Raw genomic sequence first — 16,699 nt, 5'->3', positions numbered from 1 at the left:
TAACACAACACCCAGGTCTTTAGGAGCAGAGCAAATGGATAATCTCATTAAGCAGGTGGCCCTGCCTGGTCCCCAGCCTGTTACCAAGTCTCCATCCCTCAAACATGCATTTTTTCCAGATGAGGAGGAGGAGGAGGAAAACCTAGATGATCAGGATGAGCAAGGCAACCTCAAAGGCTTTATCAATGATGATGATGATGAAGATGAAGGGGAGGAGGATGAGGGCAGTGACTCGGGTGATTCAGAAGATGATGTTGGCCACAAGAAGAGAAAACGCAGTGAGTAGTTTATCTTCAGGTCAGGTGAAGATAGTGTGGAAAGTGAGGTGGGAAAGGGGCCTCCCATCACTAACTTTATTTTCTTCAGCATCATTTGATGACCGCCTAGAAGATGATGATTTTGACCTCATCGAGGAGAATTTGGGTGTCAAAGTCAAACGAGGAGTAAGTGTCACTCTTTGTCTTTGTAAAGCTCCTGAAATTTCAGTGTATCTCTGAGAGAAAAGGCACATCTAGAACAGTTTCGGAACATCAGAGAAGAGAAAGGTGCCCAGTGTCATTGTTACATGGAGCCTAGATTTGCGCCCCAGATCTGGGTGCCTGTTAGAGAAAGGCTTGTCAAAGTTTCAAGGATGGTGTTCCTTGGAGTTGAAAGCATTACTCAGCATATTCGTTCCTATCTTCCTTGGTCAGCATAACTGGTGGGAAGATGGGAGTGAGATGGGAGAATAGGCATCCTAATGTCAGACCCCTCAGACCTAATGAGGCAAGTTTTCCCAACCTCCTAGCAAAAGTACCGCCGTGTCAAAAAAATGTCAGATGATGAAGACGATGACGAGGAGGAATATGGCAAAGAAGAACATGAAAAAGAGGCTATTGCAGAGGAAATCTTCCAGGATGGGGAAGGGGAAGAAGGGCAGGAGGCTGTGGAAGCTTCCATGGCTCCTCCAGAGGAAGAGGAGGAAGACGATGAAGAGTCAGGTATGTGGCATTCAGCAGGGAAGTCACCATTTGGATGAGTGTTGGAATTTCCTGGCCCCTAGGAACACAATAGGAAACCGTTCTTCAGCTATAGCCCCCAGCATTCAACACAAAAAGTTTCTTTTCAGAGACCTCCCAGCTCCTGACAGAGCACTAACTACTCCTTTCTCTACCCAGATATTGACGACTTCATTGTGGATGATGATGGACAACCTCTGAAAAAACCCAAGTGGCGGAAAAAGCTTCCTGGATACACAGATGCGTGAGTGGGGTTTGGTACAAAAAGGTGGTAAAGCATTGAGTGGGCCCATTGAAGAAAGGAGATCAAAGGGCACTGCAAAAAATGGAGCATTCCCAGCTTACAGCCATTTTGCTTCCATCCCTCAATAACTTTACTAGGCAGGGATTTCAGACTGCCCCTAGAAGCCCTGGGAGATGTCTCTGTTCTAGGGCTTACAGTGGAATCCTACATGAGCAAGGTTCCAGTGTTCTTCCACCTATAGCTCCATTTTTATTCATTTATACATTGATATCTAAGTATAATTGTGTTGGAAGAAAGATGGCTACATCTGGCTCCGTGCCCGTAGCACAGTGGTTACAGCGCCAGCCACATACACCAAGGGTGGCGGGTTCAAACCCAGCCCGAGCCAGCTAAACAATTGCAACAAAAAAAATAGATGGGCGTTGTTAGGCGCCTGTAGTCCTAGCTACTTGGGAGGCTGAGGCAAGAGAATTGCTTAAGCCCAAGAGTTTGAGGTTGCTGTGAGTTGTGATGCCACAGCACTCTACCAAGGGCGACATAGTGAGACTCTGTCTAAAAAAAATTAAAAAAATTAAAAAAAAGATGGCTACATTATAGATTAAAAGTTTGAAAGCTTTTTATCTTAAGGGAATGCTGTAATACCTTAGCAGAAGATAGATCCACTAAGCATGATATAGACCCATCTGCCTTGTTGCTATTTGAATCCTGTCAATGGCAAGAGCTAAAGATAGCTTTTTATTCTCTAATAAACAATAGTTTACTCAGAAATATCCCCCAGCTAAGCCTTTTTCCCACAATGAACATGGTTCTCTTATTTGCCTTTCTCCTAATCTTAGTTCCCTTGAGACAAGTAAAGGAGCAGGAGCTGCATTTCTCTCCTCTCACCTGAACCTGAGCCACTGCCTCTTGGTCTCACCCACAGAGCTCTGCAAGAAGCCCAGGAAATCTTTGGTGTGGACTTCGACTATGATGAATTTGAGAAATACAACGAGTATGATGAAGAGCTGGAGGAAGAGTATGAGTATGAGGATGATGAGGCTGAGGGTGAAATCCGCGTGCGCCCCAAAAAGACCACCAAGAAGCGTGTGAGCCGCAGGAGCATCTTCGAGATGTACGAGCCCAGTGAGCTGGAAAGCAGCCATCTGACAGACCAGGACAATGAAATCCGAGCCACTGACCTACCTGAGAGGTTTCAGGTAAGAAACCACCTGCCTCTGCACTTTTGCCAATCTGTCATTGCCCTGTAGCTGAGAAACAATCTAGCAACAGTCTGATGTTGAGTAGTATCCAGGATGGACTTTGACCCTACGGTTCCTACGGTCTAAGGAGTCCAGCTCTTAGAGGAGGGAAGATAGATTCTCACTCTGTTGCTTATGTTTCCTGAGATGGAGCTTTTTCTCTAGCAAATCTATGAAATGCTTGCATCAGCCAGGATAGTACTGTGTTTGATAGTGGAAATGCATGCCTGAGGATCACATGTTTCTGTCCAGAAAGGTATATGTTTTTCTTTAGTGGGAGTCAGTCTTGCTCTGTTGTCTTATCTACTGCAGCTCCGCTCCATCCCAGTCAAGGGGGCTGAAGATGATGAGCTAGAAGAAGAGGCTGACTGGATCTATAGAAATGCCTTTGCCACACCAACTATTTCTCTCCAGGTACCCAAAAAATGATCCTTAGGTATTGCTGTGAACCAAAAGCCACTTTATCTAGATAGGGAACCACTCCTCCCTACCCCATACATGAGTGCACCTGGTACAAGAAAGTATGTGTGTATGTGCGTGCGACAGATTTTTTTAATTTTTATCTGACAAGGTTATCTTGTGTTATGAAGCGGCTTTGTGTGGTAAGACAAAGCAAGAAACAGTGTCTTTGATGTCTTTTTTTTCTACTATAGGAAAGCTGTGATTATCTAGACCGAGGGCAGCCAACGAGCAGCTTTAGTCGAAAAGGGCCCAGCACAATTCAGAAGATCAAAGAGGCCCTGGGCTTTATGAGAAATCAGCATTTTGAGGTAGCATCTCACACTCCAGTAATTCGTTGGTTAGAAATTTAGTTAGGGTACAGAACTGGATATAGTGTGTAACTCTCCTTCCTTTTGCAGCCATTGCCAATGTGACAATGGCCAAAATGAACTTCAATCCCTTTGTGACTTCTTACTGAAGCAAGAATCACAAGAGTTGTTTCAATGTACCTTCCCACATTCATAGGAAGAGTATATTTTCCCCTTTTTCCAAAGAGCTCAGATAGAAGTACAGTGTTCAATCCATGCCCATCCAAAAGGATAATGAAGTTAAGGTTGTTTGGGGACAGTATAACAGCAAATTGGCAAAGTAGTCCAGGTTTACAGGAGGAAATGGCTAATGGCACAACTGTCCATGTGGGCATTCACCCCAACAAAGTAGTTATTATTATCCTTAAACTGAACAAAGACCACAAAAATATCCTTGAACAGAAAACCAAATTTCACAAAGTAGGAAAGGAAAAGCGCAAGTACAAGGCAGAAACAATTGAGAAGATGCACGAATAAAATAATCTTTTTTTTTTTTTTTTGAGACAGAATTCCCCTTGGTAGAGTGCTGTGGCGTCATAGCTCACAGCAACCTCAAACTCTTGGGCTCTATCAATTCTCTTGTCTCAATCTCCTGAGTAGCTGGGACTACGACCGGCTATTTTTTGAAACAGGGTCTCACACTTACTCAGGCTGGTCTGGAACCTGTGAGCTCAGGCAGTCCACCCACCTCAGCCTCCCAAAGTGCTAGGATTATAGGTATGAGCCACTGCACTTGGCCTGAATAAAATAATCTTACATATAACTTTCATTAAAAGCTGCTAAAATGAAGAAGGAACAAAGAAATTTAGTTAGGTAACTATCTGTCAGGTAGGGAGCCTCCTTGTGCTATTTTCAGAATTTGACTGAGGAAGTGCCCTAATGGGAAGTCCCATCCCTTGACTGAATAAGTATTAGGACCAATGGTGACTCTAGTGGTTCCAAGAACAATGCTGCCCTGTCCATGGCAATATTCTCCCATGTTGGTGAGAAGACTGTGCTCTGGATGGACCTGTGAGGGAGACTGAGCTTCTGACTATTGAGTTTCCTAGAGCTATTTGTCCAGGAATTTATTGTCCTCTGGCAGAGGGTAGCTTTGCAGATCTTTCCTCTCTGAGTGACAGAAGTCTCCTTGCCACCCTAGGTGCCTTTCATTGCCTTCTACCGAAAAGAATACGTGGAACCAGAGTTGCACATTAATGACCTCTGGAGGGTGTGGCAGTGGGATGAAAAGGTAATAATATAGGTCTGCAGCCCCCAAGGAGGTATGGGCTGGTTTGGGCACTACTGCTACCAGGGTCCTACAAGCCCAAGCCCCCCAAGCCTGTCAAGTTTCCCCACTGGGTCTCCTGTGCTGAACACCAGCCCTGCCCTTTCCTGCCCTAGTGGACCCAGCTGAGGATCCGAAAAGAGAACCTAACGCGGCTGTTTGAGAAGATGCAGGCTTATCAGTATGAGCAAATCTCTGCTGACCCTGACAAACCTCTTGCTGATGGCATTCGGGCACTGGATACCACAGACATGGAGAGGTAATACATGCAGGGTTTATCCCATTTTAGGGAGCCATCAGACCCAAGACAGGCCACCCAAGAGCAATGTTACCTTGTAAAATTTGTGGCACAGGGCCCTATCCCTTAGAACAGTGGTTCTCAATCTTCCTAATGCTGCGACCCTTTAATACAGTTCCTCATGTTGTGGTGACCCCCAACCGTAAAATTATTTTCATTGCTACTTCATAACTGCAGTTTTTCTAGTTATGAATTGTAATGTAAATATCTGATATGCAGGATGATCTTAGGCAACCCCTGTGAAAAGGTGGTCATTCAACCCCCTCAAAGGGGTCGCAACCCACATGTTGAGAACCACTGCCTTAGAACACAACTTGTCTGCACATAAATAGTGCTGTTTCCTCTTATAAGGGCACTAAAAACAAAAAAAGAAAGTAATCTTTCTGATGTAAATTCATTTATCTTAGTTGTCTATATCAGTATATAAATAAGCTTATTTACCAAAAAATTAATAGTTAGAAGGTTTGCATGTTTAGGTTTGTTGGTCTATACATTTATACCATGTGGGAAAACAAATTATCAGAAGTTTGCAGGGTGAGCTTGCAATCAGAGTGGGCTGTGGGAGGGGAGCAGATGGTTTTTGTGGCCAGCATCAGGAAGCTAAGGAGGAAGGACAAGTACTGTCCAAACACTTTGAACTTTTCTAGAGACATTCTGTCTCTCCCTTTTTGCTTCCTGTTTTTTTTTTTTTTTTTTTTTGTAGAGACAGAGTCACACTGTACCTCCCTCGGGTAGAGTGCCGTGGCGTCCCACGGCTCACAGCAACCTCTAACTCTTGGGCTTACGCGATTCTCTTGCCTTAGCCTCCCAAGCAGCTGGGACTACAGGCACCTGCCACAATGCCCGGCTATTTTGTTGTTGTTGTTGCAGTTTGGCCGGGGCTGGGTTTGAACCCGCCACCCTACTCCCTGAGCCATAGGCGCCGCCCTTCCCTTTTTTTTTTTAATTGTTTGGGATTCATTGAAAGTACAAAGAATTAGATTACACTGATTGCATTTTTAGTTTTTGTTTTAATTATTGTAAGTTATTTTTTTATTTTTTTAATTGTTTTTTATTAAATCATAACTTTGTACATTGATGCATTTATGGGGTTCGGGGTACTAATGATTGCATTTTTTGGATAACGTTCCTCTTATAATTGTGTTTGCTTCCATTTTTAACAACCATCACTCTTTCTGTTTGACATATTTAAGACACCTTAGTTGCAGTTAAGTTATGTTGTTGTGTCTCTTTAGCAGTTAGAAAATAAAGGTACGCTTAAAAAGTATAGAAATTCCTTTGGAAAATAAACTTCTTTTTGCCTCATAATAAAAAAAGAAAATAAAGGTACGCATCCTAGTTGCCATGTTGCCTCCTGAGAATTGGACCTCTTGTAGTAAAATGGGGTATACCCCTTTCCCAGTGGTAACTAAAGACATTATGTCCCTTCCCTCAGGCTCAAGGATGTACAGTCAATGGATGAGCTGAAAGATGTCTACAATCATTTTCTTCTTTATTATGGTCGTGACATCCCCAAGATGCAGAATGCTGCCAAGGCTAGCCGCAAGAAGCTGAAGCGTGTACGGGAAGAGGGAGATGAAGAGGGTGAGTGCTGGAAAAGAAAAACCAGGAGGCTTGATGGACATGACATCTCCAAGGAGGCCCTTGCTTGGTACCCTTTGGCGTTTCCACCAACATGTATCAGATCCTGAGAGAGACTGGAAACTAGAACTCTAACTCGTCTCATGTTTTTCTTCCTAGGTGAAGGAGAAGAGGCAGAAGATGAGGAGCAGAGGGGCCCTGAACTCAAGCAGGCCTCCCGCCGAGACATGTATACCATCTGTCAGAGTGCTGGGCTAGGTAAAGCCAGCTTCTTGGGACCTGGGCATTCTAGCCTTGAGCAGAGGGAGTAACCCAGGAGGATGAGGTTGAAAGATGTCTACAACCATTTTCTTCTTTATTATGGTCGTGACATCCCCAAGATGCAGAAGAAATTTCTACTCTTGTGGGTAGAAAAAAGAATGGATGTGTGGGTCAATCACTGATTCAGTCCTGAACCAGCCTACTACTTGGTCCTCATAAACACTGCTCCCCCCCCCTCATCCATGTCCCACAGTAAGGCCCAGCCTCTCCCTAATTTCCTAAAGTAGTGGGAAACTCATGAGTAGAAGAAGAGAGTCCATCCTCTCTATTCATCAGGTATTTCAGTTCAGTTTTTTTAGCCTGAGGACGGTGGCTTATGCCTGTAATGCTAGCAACTGATAGGCCAAGTCAAATGGATTGCTTAGGCTCAAGAGTTCAAGACCAGCCTGAGCAAGAGCAAGACCTGTCTCTAAAAATAGCTGGGCATTATGGTGCGCTCCTGTAGACTGCTTCTCTGGAGACTGAGGCAAGAGAATCACTTGACCCCAAGAGTTTGAGGTTGCTATGAGCTATAGTGCCACAGCAATCAACTGAGGGTGATAATGTAAGACTGTCTCAAAAAAATAAATGCAGTTTTTTTGGTGGTGGTTTTTGACATCCTGGTCCTGCTCATTCATGGTCCCTTTAAAGCCTAGTACTCCAGATTCCGAAGCCAGATATTTGTCAGCCCACTTGCCACCTTACCTTTCACTTTCCTTTTGGCTTTAGATGGCCTGGCCAAAAAGTTTGGGCTTACTCCAGAGCAATTTGGAGAGAACCTTCGGGACAGCTACCAGCGACATGAGACAGAACAGTTCCCAGCAGAGCCCTTGGAACTGGCCAAGGATTACGTTTGCAGGTTGGTATGCAGTAGGTGGCTGGCAGGAGGAGGAGCCTGAGGCCAAGATGCCCTTATCCTGCAGCTCCACCATTTTCCCCACAGCCAGTTCCCCACGCCAGAAGCTGTGCTGGAAGGTGCCCGCTATATGGTAGCCCTCCAGATTGCTCGTGAGCCCCTCGTCCGGCAGGTGCTGAGGCAAACCTTCCAGGAGAGAGCCAAACTAAATATAACCCCCACCAAGAAAGGTAGAAAGGTGAGCTGGGTGAAGGGCTTAGATCTAAGATATGATCCAGCTCTCCAGTTGATTAAACTGAGTCTTTTGCCTTCTGCTGAGCTGAATTATCTGCCTGAGAGCAGAGAGGCAATCTTTTCTCCCAGGGCCATCCACAGGCTAATGATTTCTTCTTGATGGTGTGCAGGATGTGGATGAGGCCCACTATGCTTATTCCTTCAAGTACTTAAAGAATAAGCCTGTTAAGGAACTGAGAGATGACCAGTTCCTCAAGATAGCTCTGGCTGAAGATGAAGGGCTGCTCACCATTGACATCAGCATAGATATGAAGGGAGTCGAAGGGTAAGCAAAGTCATGGACTTAGCAGCTTTGGGGGGAAGGTTTGGTGAGGACTCTGGTGGAGGGAAGGCTCCTTCAGGAATGTGAACCAGTTTCAGAACTGAGTGAGCCATTGTCTCTTGGTCGCTCACAGCATTCATGGACATTTAGGCATCCCCTTTTCTCCATTCCTAACATCACTGCTTTGTGTCTCCTCAGTTATGGCAACGACCAGACCTATTTTGAAGAGATCAAACAATTTTACTACCGAGATGAATTCAGCCACCAGGTGCAAGAGTGGAACCGGCAACGCACCATGGCCATTGAACGAGCTTTACAGCAGTTCCTCTATGTGCAGATGGCCAAGGAGCTCAAGAACAAGCTGCTAGCAGAAGCCAAGGAATATGTCATAAAGGTGAGGACAGAGGCCCATGATCTTTTGTCATCTGATTTCTGCAAACTAGAGCCGAGCATGCAGGAACCCAAGTAATCCCATTGCTAACAGAGAAGCAGTGGGAGCAAGTGAAGCATAATCTGAGAAGATACCAATGGGCCTGCAGGGGATGCCTCCCAGACCTCTCTGTTCAAGGAGCCTTTTCCCTCCCTCTTTCTCTGTATACTTTTCTGTTTATAAAAGCAATGTATGCCCCTAGGTGGTAAGCCTAATGGGAGTAGGAACACGATCACATACGGATACACATCTTCAGACATGTGTGCCTGAATCTGTTTCCTGAGCATTCTTGGTGTGTCTCCTCCCTAGGCCTGTAGCCGAAAGCTCTACAACTGGTTGAGGGTGGCACCCTACCGACCAGATCAGCAGGTGGAGGAAGACGATGACTTTATGGATGAGAACCAAGGGAAGGGCATTCGAGTCCTCGGTATTGCTTTCTCCTCTGCCAGGTAACAGCCTATTCCTGCCTATCCAGCAACATCTCTAACCTGTCTTTCTAATTTAACTCTTCTCTTATTCATAGCCTTATGTTGCTGATTATTGTGCTCTTTTTCTGTTGGACTGACAGAGATCACCCTGTATTCTGTGCCCTGGTCAACGGTGAAGGAGAAGTAACAGACTTCCTTCGACTTCCCCATTTTACCAAGCGACGAACTGCATGGAGAGAGGAAGAGCGGGAAAAGAAGGCAAGTGGCTAGGATAGCACACCAAGTGTACATCCGGAATACATCTTAGGATTCAGTGGCATTAAATATGTTTTATGATCTAAGCAGTACTCCATGCAAGACCCTAATTGTCTCTGGTTCCTGGCTTCTTGCCTCCAGGGATGAGTTTCACATCCATGGGCAGTAGATGGCACTCAAGTTATCTGGTGTAGAATTTGCTTCTGGCTTGAGGCCACTTTGTAGGCCTGGTGTGCTACTGGGGCTGCCTGTACTGTCTCTGTTCTTACCAGCATCTGGGTCAGGCTGTTCCAAGAGCTGAAAGCCACTGAGGCAAGAAGCCAGTCTTGACCCTGCTTTAGCCTTCCAGTGTCTTTTTCCAAAGAAAGAGGAATTGGAATTCATCTGGTTGGCATATTTTTGGAATTTTTTTTTTTTTTCAGACAGTCTCACTCTGTTGCCCAGGCTAGAGTGCTGTGGCATCAGCCAAGCTCTCAGCAACTTCAAACTCCTGGTTTCAAGTGATCCTCCTGCCTCCACCTCCCAAATTGCTAAAACTACAGGCTCCTGCCTCAACATCAGTTAATTTTTTTTTTTTTTACTTTTTTTTATGAGAGTCTCATTCTGTCATCCTCAGTAGAGTGCTGTGTCATCATAGCTTGCAGCAACCTCAAAGTCTGGGCTCAACCGATCCTTTTGCCTTAGCCTATCAGGTAGCTGGGACTTCAGGTACCACACAAAGCCTGGCTACTTTTTCTAGTTCTAGAGACTGGGTCTTGCTCTTGCTCAGGCCAGTCTCAAAATCCTAAGCTCAGGTAATCCACCCACTGTGGCCTCCCAGACCAGAGTGCTAGGATTACACGGGTGAGCCACTGAACCCAGCTATTTTTATTTTTTTTAGAGATGTGGTCTTGCTATGTTGCCCAAGCTGGTCTTAGACTTCTGGGCTGAGGCAATCCTCCCACTTCAGCCTGCTGAAGTGCTGGGATTACAGACAGAACCTCCATGGCTAGCCAACAAACAACTTTTTTTTTTTTTTTTGAGACAATGTCTTATTCTGTTGCTCAGGCTAGGATGCATCAGCTTAGCTCATAGCAAACTCAAATTGTTGGGCTTATGTGATTCTTCTGCCTCAACCTCTGGAGTCGCTAAGACTACAGGCACCCACCAAAACGCCCAGCTAAATTTTCTGGTTTTTTAGTAGAGGCAGAGTCTCAGTTTGCTCAGGTTTATCTTGAACTCCTCAGCTCAAGCAATCCTCCCACCTTAGCCTCTCAGAGTGATAAAATTATAGAAGTAAGCCACCACGACTGGCCTAACAACTATTTCTTTTTTTAGATTTTGATGTGAAGATAAGATTCTCAGAACTGGGCCAGGCTTGATGGCTCATGCCTATAATTCTAGCACTCTGGGAGGCCAAGGCTGGTGGATCACCTGAGTTCAGAGGTCAGAGACCAGCCTGAGCAAGAGCAAGCTCCCATCTCTACTAAAAATAGAAAAACCATGGCTCAGCGCCCATAGCACAGTGGTTATGGCACTGGCCACATGCACCGGAGCTGGTGTGTTCGAGCCCAGCCCAGGCCTGCTAAACAACAATGACAACTGCAACAAAAAAATAGCCAGGTGTTGTGGTAGTCTCCTGTAGTCCCAGCTACTTGAGAGGCTGAGGCAAGAGAATCGCTTAAGCCCAAGAGTTTGAGGTTACTGTGAGCTGTGACACCATGACACTCTACTGAAAGTGACATGATGAGACTCTTGTCTCAAAAAAAAAAAAAAAAAAAAGGGCGGCGCCTGTGGCTCAAGGAGTAGGGCACCAGTCCCATACGCCGTAGGTGGCGGGTTCAAACCCAGCCGCGGCCAGAAAAAAACCACACACACACACAAAAAAAAAAAAACTAGCGAGGCTTTCTGATGGGTACTTGTAGTCATAGCTACTCAGGAGGTTGAGGCAAGAGGATGGCTTGAGCCCAAGAGTTTGAGGTTGCTGTGAGCTATGATGCCACAATACTGTACCCCAGAGTTGGACTCTGTCTCAAAAAAAAAAAAAAAAAGACTATCAGAATAGTCCTATCTGGCAGTCGTTTGTGTAAATAAGACGCAGTTAACCACAGCCTTATTGTAAGCCAGAAATATGACAGTCTTAGAAAAGACTAACATATTTATAGTACTCAAGCCAGAGGTCTCCCCATTTTGTGTTCTTTCTGGCTAGGCAACAAGCAGTGCATCGTGTCTAACATTGAGCATCTCATATAAAGAGAGGCAAAGACTTTGCTTAGGCGCGCACCCTATTGGGCACGTAGTTATGCAGGTACCATCTATACATAGCCCAGCTGGATTTTAGTGGATGGCAAAAAGGTATTGAATTATTTTACTTAGGAAAATAGCAGAGTATTTTATAGTTAGGATCAGCCCAAGAAAGGGAAAGATGTTTAGCATTTCCAAGGAGGAACGTAACAACATTGTGGATGGAGGATCAGGACCTTTAGAAGAATATCATCTCCTGTGAGAATCTCCCTGGGACCCAGATAAGGCCAGTGATCCATCTTAGGTTGTGTGCCATGCTTGGCTGTTCTGTAGCACTAATACCTTCCTCACTTGTTTATACTCACATCTTCAGCATAAATCACACCAGAAATGAAATAAACATCCACAAAAACTCCACGACATCAAGGATGGGAGTCAGTGGAAATTAAGTCATAAGGAACTAATTACCTTATGGGGACCAGGCATCTTTAAGCTGAAGATGATTTAGGGAGACATACTTGCCATGTTGACCTTCTCAAAGGTCCTTCACCCAAAAGAGAACAGGCACCAGTTCTTTGTTTTACTTGATCAAATCTAGGATCAGTGGTTAAGTATTAGATTTTGGTTTACAATAAAAGAGATCAGTTTCCTAACTATTCATCATTCAGATCTGGCCAAGTGCCAGTACCACTGGAGTGAGATTCTACTCAGTAGAATAAGTAAGCCAGGTGTCTGTCAGGAACAAGTAGGTCTGGATCCCTGGTGGCAGCTTGAACCAGATAGTCTCTGAAGACCCTTCCAGCTTTTACTGTTCTCTGGTCTTATAAGACCTTGAGCTCTTAGGGAGACAGAAGTGCTTGAAATCCCCTTATCCTCAGAGCTATTCAATTCCATTTCTTTCAATCCAGGCACAAGACATTGAAACCTTAAAGAAATTTCTACTGAACAAGAAGCCTCATGTGGTGACAGTTGCAGGAGAGAACAGGTAGGACACCAGAGCTTTGAACCAAGTCTGGCTTAAGGCCATAACTCAAATCATCCCATATTACTGAATCCCTATCCCATGTCCATCCCTGAGAAAATGTATTCATTGACCAGTACTGTTCATCTCACCAGGGATGCCCAGATGTTGATTGAGGATGTGAAGCGTATTGTGCATGAGCTGGACCAGGGCCAACAGCTATCTTCTATTGGGGTGGAGCTGGTTGACAATGAGTTGGCCATTCTTTACATGAACAGCAAGAAGTCAGAGGTAATTCTGGAGCCCCACCCTTAGGGCCTGCCCAGAGATGTTTAATAGGGAAACAAAGGTTATCAGGAGCACAGGACTGCTTCTATGTGTTTACACATGCAGGGGTTCTCCATTTTGCCATTTATGGTTCAGATTTGGGATCTTGTAAATTAAATTGGTCAAAGGAAAAAGGATACCAGAGGAGCAGAGAGTGACTTCAAGCCAGAATGGTTTGGAGTTTCTCTTGATATTGAAGCTGAGATGTTTTCGGAAAATTTTCAAACCATGTTTTCCTCTGTGACTTCTGTGACCTGATGTGAGGAGTTTTCTCCACAACTGGTATCTGCAAACAGCTTGCAGATACCAGTTGGGTGACCTCTGATTCAATTCCAACATCATCTATCTATAATTAGCATCTGTTCCCACAGCATGAGGGCTCAGTCCCCTAAACTCCCCATCCCCTTTCAGACAGCAGGCATAACTCTGAGGTCTGACAGGCCAGCTGGTTAGAGTTCCTATGAGCCCCTCTTTGGGTTCTATTAATCAGGGAAACACTTAGGTTTACCAATTTATTATAAAGAATATGTGCAAAGGATACAGATGAGGAACTTTGTAGGTGAAGGGGCACAGAGCTTCCATGCCCTCTCTGGGTGTGCCTTCCTCTAGGAACCTCCAGGTGTGTCTGCAAGCTCTCTAAAGATAGTTCTTTTGGGTTTCTATGGACAGCCATGTCAAAATGATTAGCTTTTAGGGTATGGGGCAGAACCATCTCTGTAATAAGGGTCTAATAATCCATAATCAGAAAGGTGGGGACGATCAGAGTCCTACACTGGGACAAATGAAAGGGGAGTAGAGGGCAGCGCCTGTGGCTCAGCGAGTAGGGCTCAGGCCCCATATACCAAGGGTAACGGGTTCAAACCCAGCCCCAGCCAAACTGCAACAAAAAAAGTTGGGCGTTGTGGCAGGCGCCTTTGGTACCCCAGCTACTCGGGAGGCTGAGGCAAGAGAATCAGCTAAACCCAAGAGCTGGAGGTTGCTGTGAGCTGTGATATCACGGCACTCTACCAAGGGCAACAAAGTGAAACTCTGTCTCTTAAAAAAAAAAAAGAGGGCGGCGCCTGTGGCTCAAGGAGTAGGGCACCGGTCCCATATGCCGGAGGTGGCGGGTTCAAACCCAGCCCCGGCCAAAAAAAAAAGAAAGAAAAGAAAGAGGAGTAGAAGGCCAGAGATTCTATCTCCTGAGGCCTAACATGAAATGTTATTAACAAGAGACTATAACCAGAGCTGTGGAGTTAAGAGCCAGAAACTGTGGATGAAAATCAGTGTGTGTGTGTATGTGTGTGTGAGAGAGAGAGAGAGAGATAACATCACATGGATGGCTTAAAGGCCCTTCTGACCCTTGTTTGACTCTAGGCAGAGTTCCGGGACTACCCACCAGTACTAAGGCAGGCTGTCTCCCTGGCCCGGCGCATTCAGGACCCTCTGATTGAATTTGCCCAGGTGTGCAGCTCTGATGAAGACATCCTGTGTCTCAAGTTTCACCCCTTGCAGGTGAGTAGATTTTGATAGGCAGGCCCACGTGGGGAGAAAGCACAGTAACCTTACTCCTGCCTTGTATATCAACAGGAGCATGTGGTGAAAGAAGAGCTGCTCAATGCCTTGTACTGTGAATTTATCAATCGAGTCAATGAGGTTGGGGTCGATGTCAACCGTGCCATTGCCCACCCTTATAGTCAGGCCTTGATCCAATATGTTTGTGGCCTGGGACCTCGAAAAGGGACCCATCTCCTGAAGGTAGGATTGGGTTGAATCAGAAATTTTATAAGTTACCATTTCATTAAATATGAAAATATGTCCTTTGTCAGTATGATTTGACAGATCTGGACAACCAAAGTTAGAGAGGGAAAGTGGGACTTTGAGGCCTTGTCCCAAGTCATTCAGCTAGTGAAAGTCAGAGTTTAACTTTAGACTCTGGTGGCTAAAACTGTTATGGTCACTATTGTACTCTAGTGGCTCATAGAAAAGATAGCTACAAACTATGATTCAAGACACTTGGAGAAAGCAAGGGGCTACTAAAGACAAACCTTAGGATAGTAGGTTTTTCCAGTCACAAGAAAAAGGATTTCAGTTGGGAGGTGGAAGCTTGAGTGTATATTTTAAAATTAACTGTTAAGCCATACATTAGTAGCTAACATCTTTGGTAGTGTAGTTTATTTATTTTTTAGACAAAGTCTCAAGCTGTCACCCTCAGTAGAGTGCTATGATATCACAGCTCACAGCAATCTCAAACTCTTGGGCTTAAGGGATTCTCTTGCCTCAGCCTCCCAAGTAGCTGGACTACAGGCACCTGCCACAACGCCCAGCCATTTTTGTTGTTGTTGTCCCAGCTGACCTGGGCTGGGTTCAAATCTGCAGCCTCGGTGTATGTGGCCAACACCCTACTAACTGAGCTACGGACACCTTTTGTTATTATTTTTTATATTTGAGACAGACTTTCACTTTGTCACCCTCGGTAGAGTGCCGTAGCATCATAGTTTACAGCAATCTCTAGCTCTTGGGCTCAAGTGATTCTCTTGCCTCAGGCTCCTGAGTAGCTGGGACTATAGGTGCCCGCCACAACACTCAGCTGGTTTTTTTTTTTTGGTTTTTTTTTTTTGTGTGTGTGTGTGTAGAGACAGAGTTTCACTTTATTGCCCTCGGTAGAGTGCCGTGGCGTCACACAGCTCACAGCAACCTCCAACTCCTGGGCTTAGGCGATTCTCCTGCCTCAGCCTCCCGAGTAGCTGGGACTACAGGCACCCGCCACAACGCCCGGCTATTTTTTTTTTTATTGCAGTTCGGCCTGGGCTGGGTTTGAACCCACCACCCTCGGTATATGGGGCCGGCGCCCTGCTCACTGAGCCACAGGCGCCGCCCAACACTCAGCTGTTTTTAGAGACAAGGTCTCACTCAGGCTGGTCTTGAACCTGTGAGCTCAGGCAGTCCACCCACCTCAGCCTGTCAGAGTGCTAGAATTACAGGCATGAGCCACTGCGCCCAGGCTAGTGTAGTTTATTTTAAAAAGTAATTTTAGTGGGCTGGGCACAGTGGCTTATACCTATAATCATGACATTCTGGGAGACTGAGGCAGGCGGATCTGGTAAGCTCAGGAGTTCAAGACCAGCCTGACCAAGAGCAAGACCCCGTCTCTACTAAAAACAGAAAAACTATCCAGGTGTTAATGGTGCACTCCTGTAGTCTCAGTTCCTTGGGAGGCTAAGGCAAGAGGATTCTGAGCCCAAGAGTTTAAGGTTGCTATGAGCTATGATGCCACGATGCTGTACCCAGACAGTGAGACTCAGTGTCAAAAAAAGAACAGAACTCCCTGCTATTTTTTGGTTGTAGTTGTCATTGTTGCTTAGCAGCCCTGGCCTGGGTTCGAACCCGTGAGCTCCGGTGTATGTGGCTGGCACCCTAGCCGCTGAGCTACAGGTGCCGAGCCAGAAAATCTTTTTTTAATAGTAGATAGTATGTTGTAGCACTCAATTAGATATTGGGTGGGGACAGAGTTCCTGTCATGAGGGTGTAACAGATCAGAAAGTACCCTAGGAGTGTGTTGGCCTGTTTTCTACCCTGATTCTCTTCCACTCCATCCCCTAGATCCTGAAGCAGAACAACACCCGACTCGAGAGCCGGACCCAGCTGGTCACCATGTGCCACATGGGTCCCAAAGTCTTCATGAATTGTGCTGGCTTCCTCAAGATTGACACGGCCTCCTTGGGGGACAGGTGATGCCCTCTGCCTGGATGGGCCAGGAGGAATTCCCTTAGGCTTTGTTTGGGGGTGTGAGGGCTGTCGGAGGGCCACAGGCCATTTTAAATTAGAAAATGTTTTAAAGAAAAGGTAAGGAATCTTTATTCAGCCAAGAGCCCCTGACCTATGGAAAAGATCGGTTCAATTATATGAAGCTTTTTTTTCATGTGAAAGAAATATAAAAAGAACCAAT

General features: G+C 45.5%; 1 protein-coding gene across 3 annotated transcripts in view; it reads left to right on the top strand.

Moving 5' to 3' along the window:
* The window catches only part of SUPT6H (SPT6 homolog, histone chaperone and transcription elongation factor), a 45,418-nt gene that overhangs the window by 13,796 nt on the left and 14,923 nt on the right, over nucleotides 1-16,699 (top strand). For all 3 annotated transcript variants that reach the window (XM_053570444.1, XM_053570442.1, XM_053570443.1), the window contains exons 3-24: nucleotides 120-278; nucleotides 367-443; nucleotides 788-980; nucleotides 1,158-1,242; nucleotides 2,165-2,438; nucleotides 2,793-2,894; nucleotides 3,134-3,250; nucleotides 4,431-4,520; nucleotides 4,673-4,815; nucleotides 6,290-6,438; nucleotides 6,595-6,693; nucleotides 7,465-7,594; nucleotides 7,679-7,829; nucleotides 7,996-8,150; nucleotides 8,346-8,541; nucleotides 8,887-9,026; nucleotides 9,146-9,263; nucleotides 12,392-12,468; nucleotides 12,600-12,735; nucleotides 14,128-14,265; nucleotides 14,341-14,508; nucleotides 16,354-16,481. In XM_053570444.1, the coding sequence (XP_053426419.1) occupies nucleotides 120-278; nucleotides 367-443; nucleotides 788-980; nucleotides 1,158-1,242; nucleotides 2,165-2,438; nucleotides 2,793-2,894; nucleotides 3,134-3,250; nucleotides 4,431-4,520; nucleotides 4,673-4,815; nucleotides 6,290-6,438; nucleotides 6,595-6,693; nucleotides 7,465-7,594; nucleotides 7,679-7,829; nucleotides 7,996-8,150; nucleotides 8,346-8,541; nucleotides 8,887-9,026; nucleotides 9,146-9,263; nucleotides 12,392-12,468; nucleotides 12,600-12,735; nucleotides 14,128-14,265; nucleotides 14,341-14,508; nucleotides 16,354-16,481 (3,025 nt within the window). The remainder of the gene's footprint in view (nucleotides 1-119; nucleotides 279-366; nucleotides 444-787; nucleotides 981-1,157; nucleotides 1,243-2,164; nucleotides 2,439-2,792; nucleotides 2,895-3,133; nucleotides 3,251-4,430; nucleotides 4,521-4,672; nucleotides 4,816-6,289; nucleotides 6,439-6,594; nucleotides 6,694-7,464; nucleotides 7,595-7,678; nucleotides 7,830-7,995; nucleotides 8,151-8,345; nucleotides 8,542-8,886; nucleotides 9,027-9,145; nucleotides 9,264-12,391; nucleotides 12,469-12,599; nucleotides 12,736-14,127; nucleotides 14,266-14,340; nucleotides 14,509-16,353; nucleotides 16,482-16,699) is intronic.

This window comes from Nycticebus coucang, chromosome 18, assembly GCF_027406575.1.
Source record: "Nycticebus coucang isolate mNycCou1 chromosome 18, mNycCou1.pri, whole genome shotgun sequence".
Taxonomy (NCBI): domain Eukaryota; kingdom Metazoa; phylum Chordata; class Mammalia; order Primates; family Lorisidae; genus Nycticebus; species Nycticebus coucang.
Note: the sequence above shows the minus strand (reverse complement) of the source record. Positions and strands in the feature narration are given on the sequence as shown.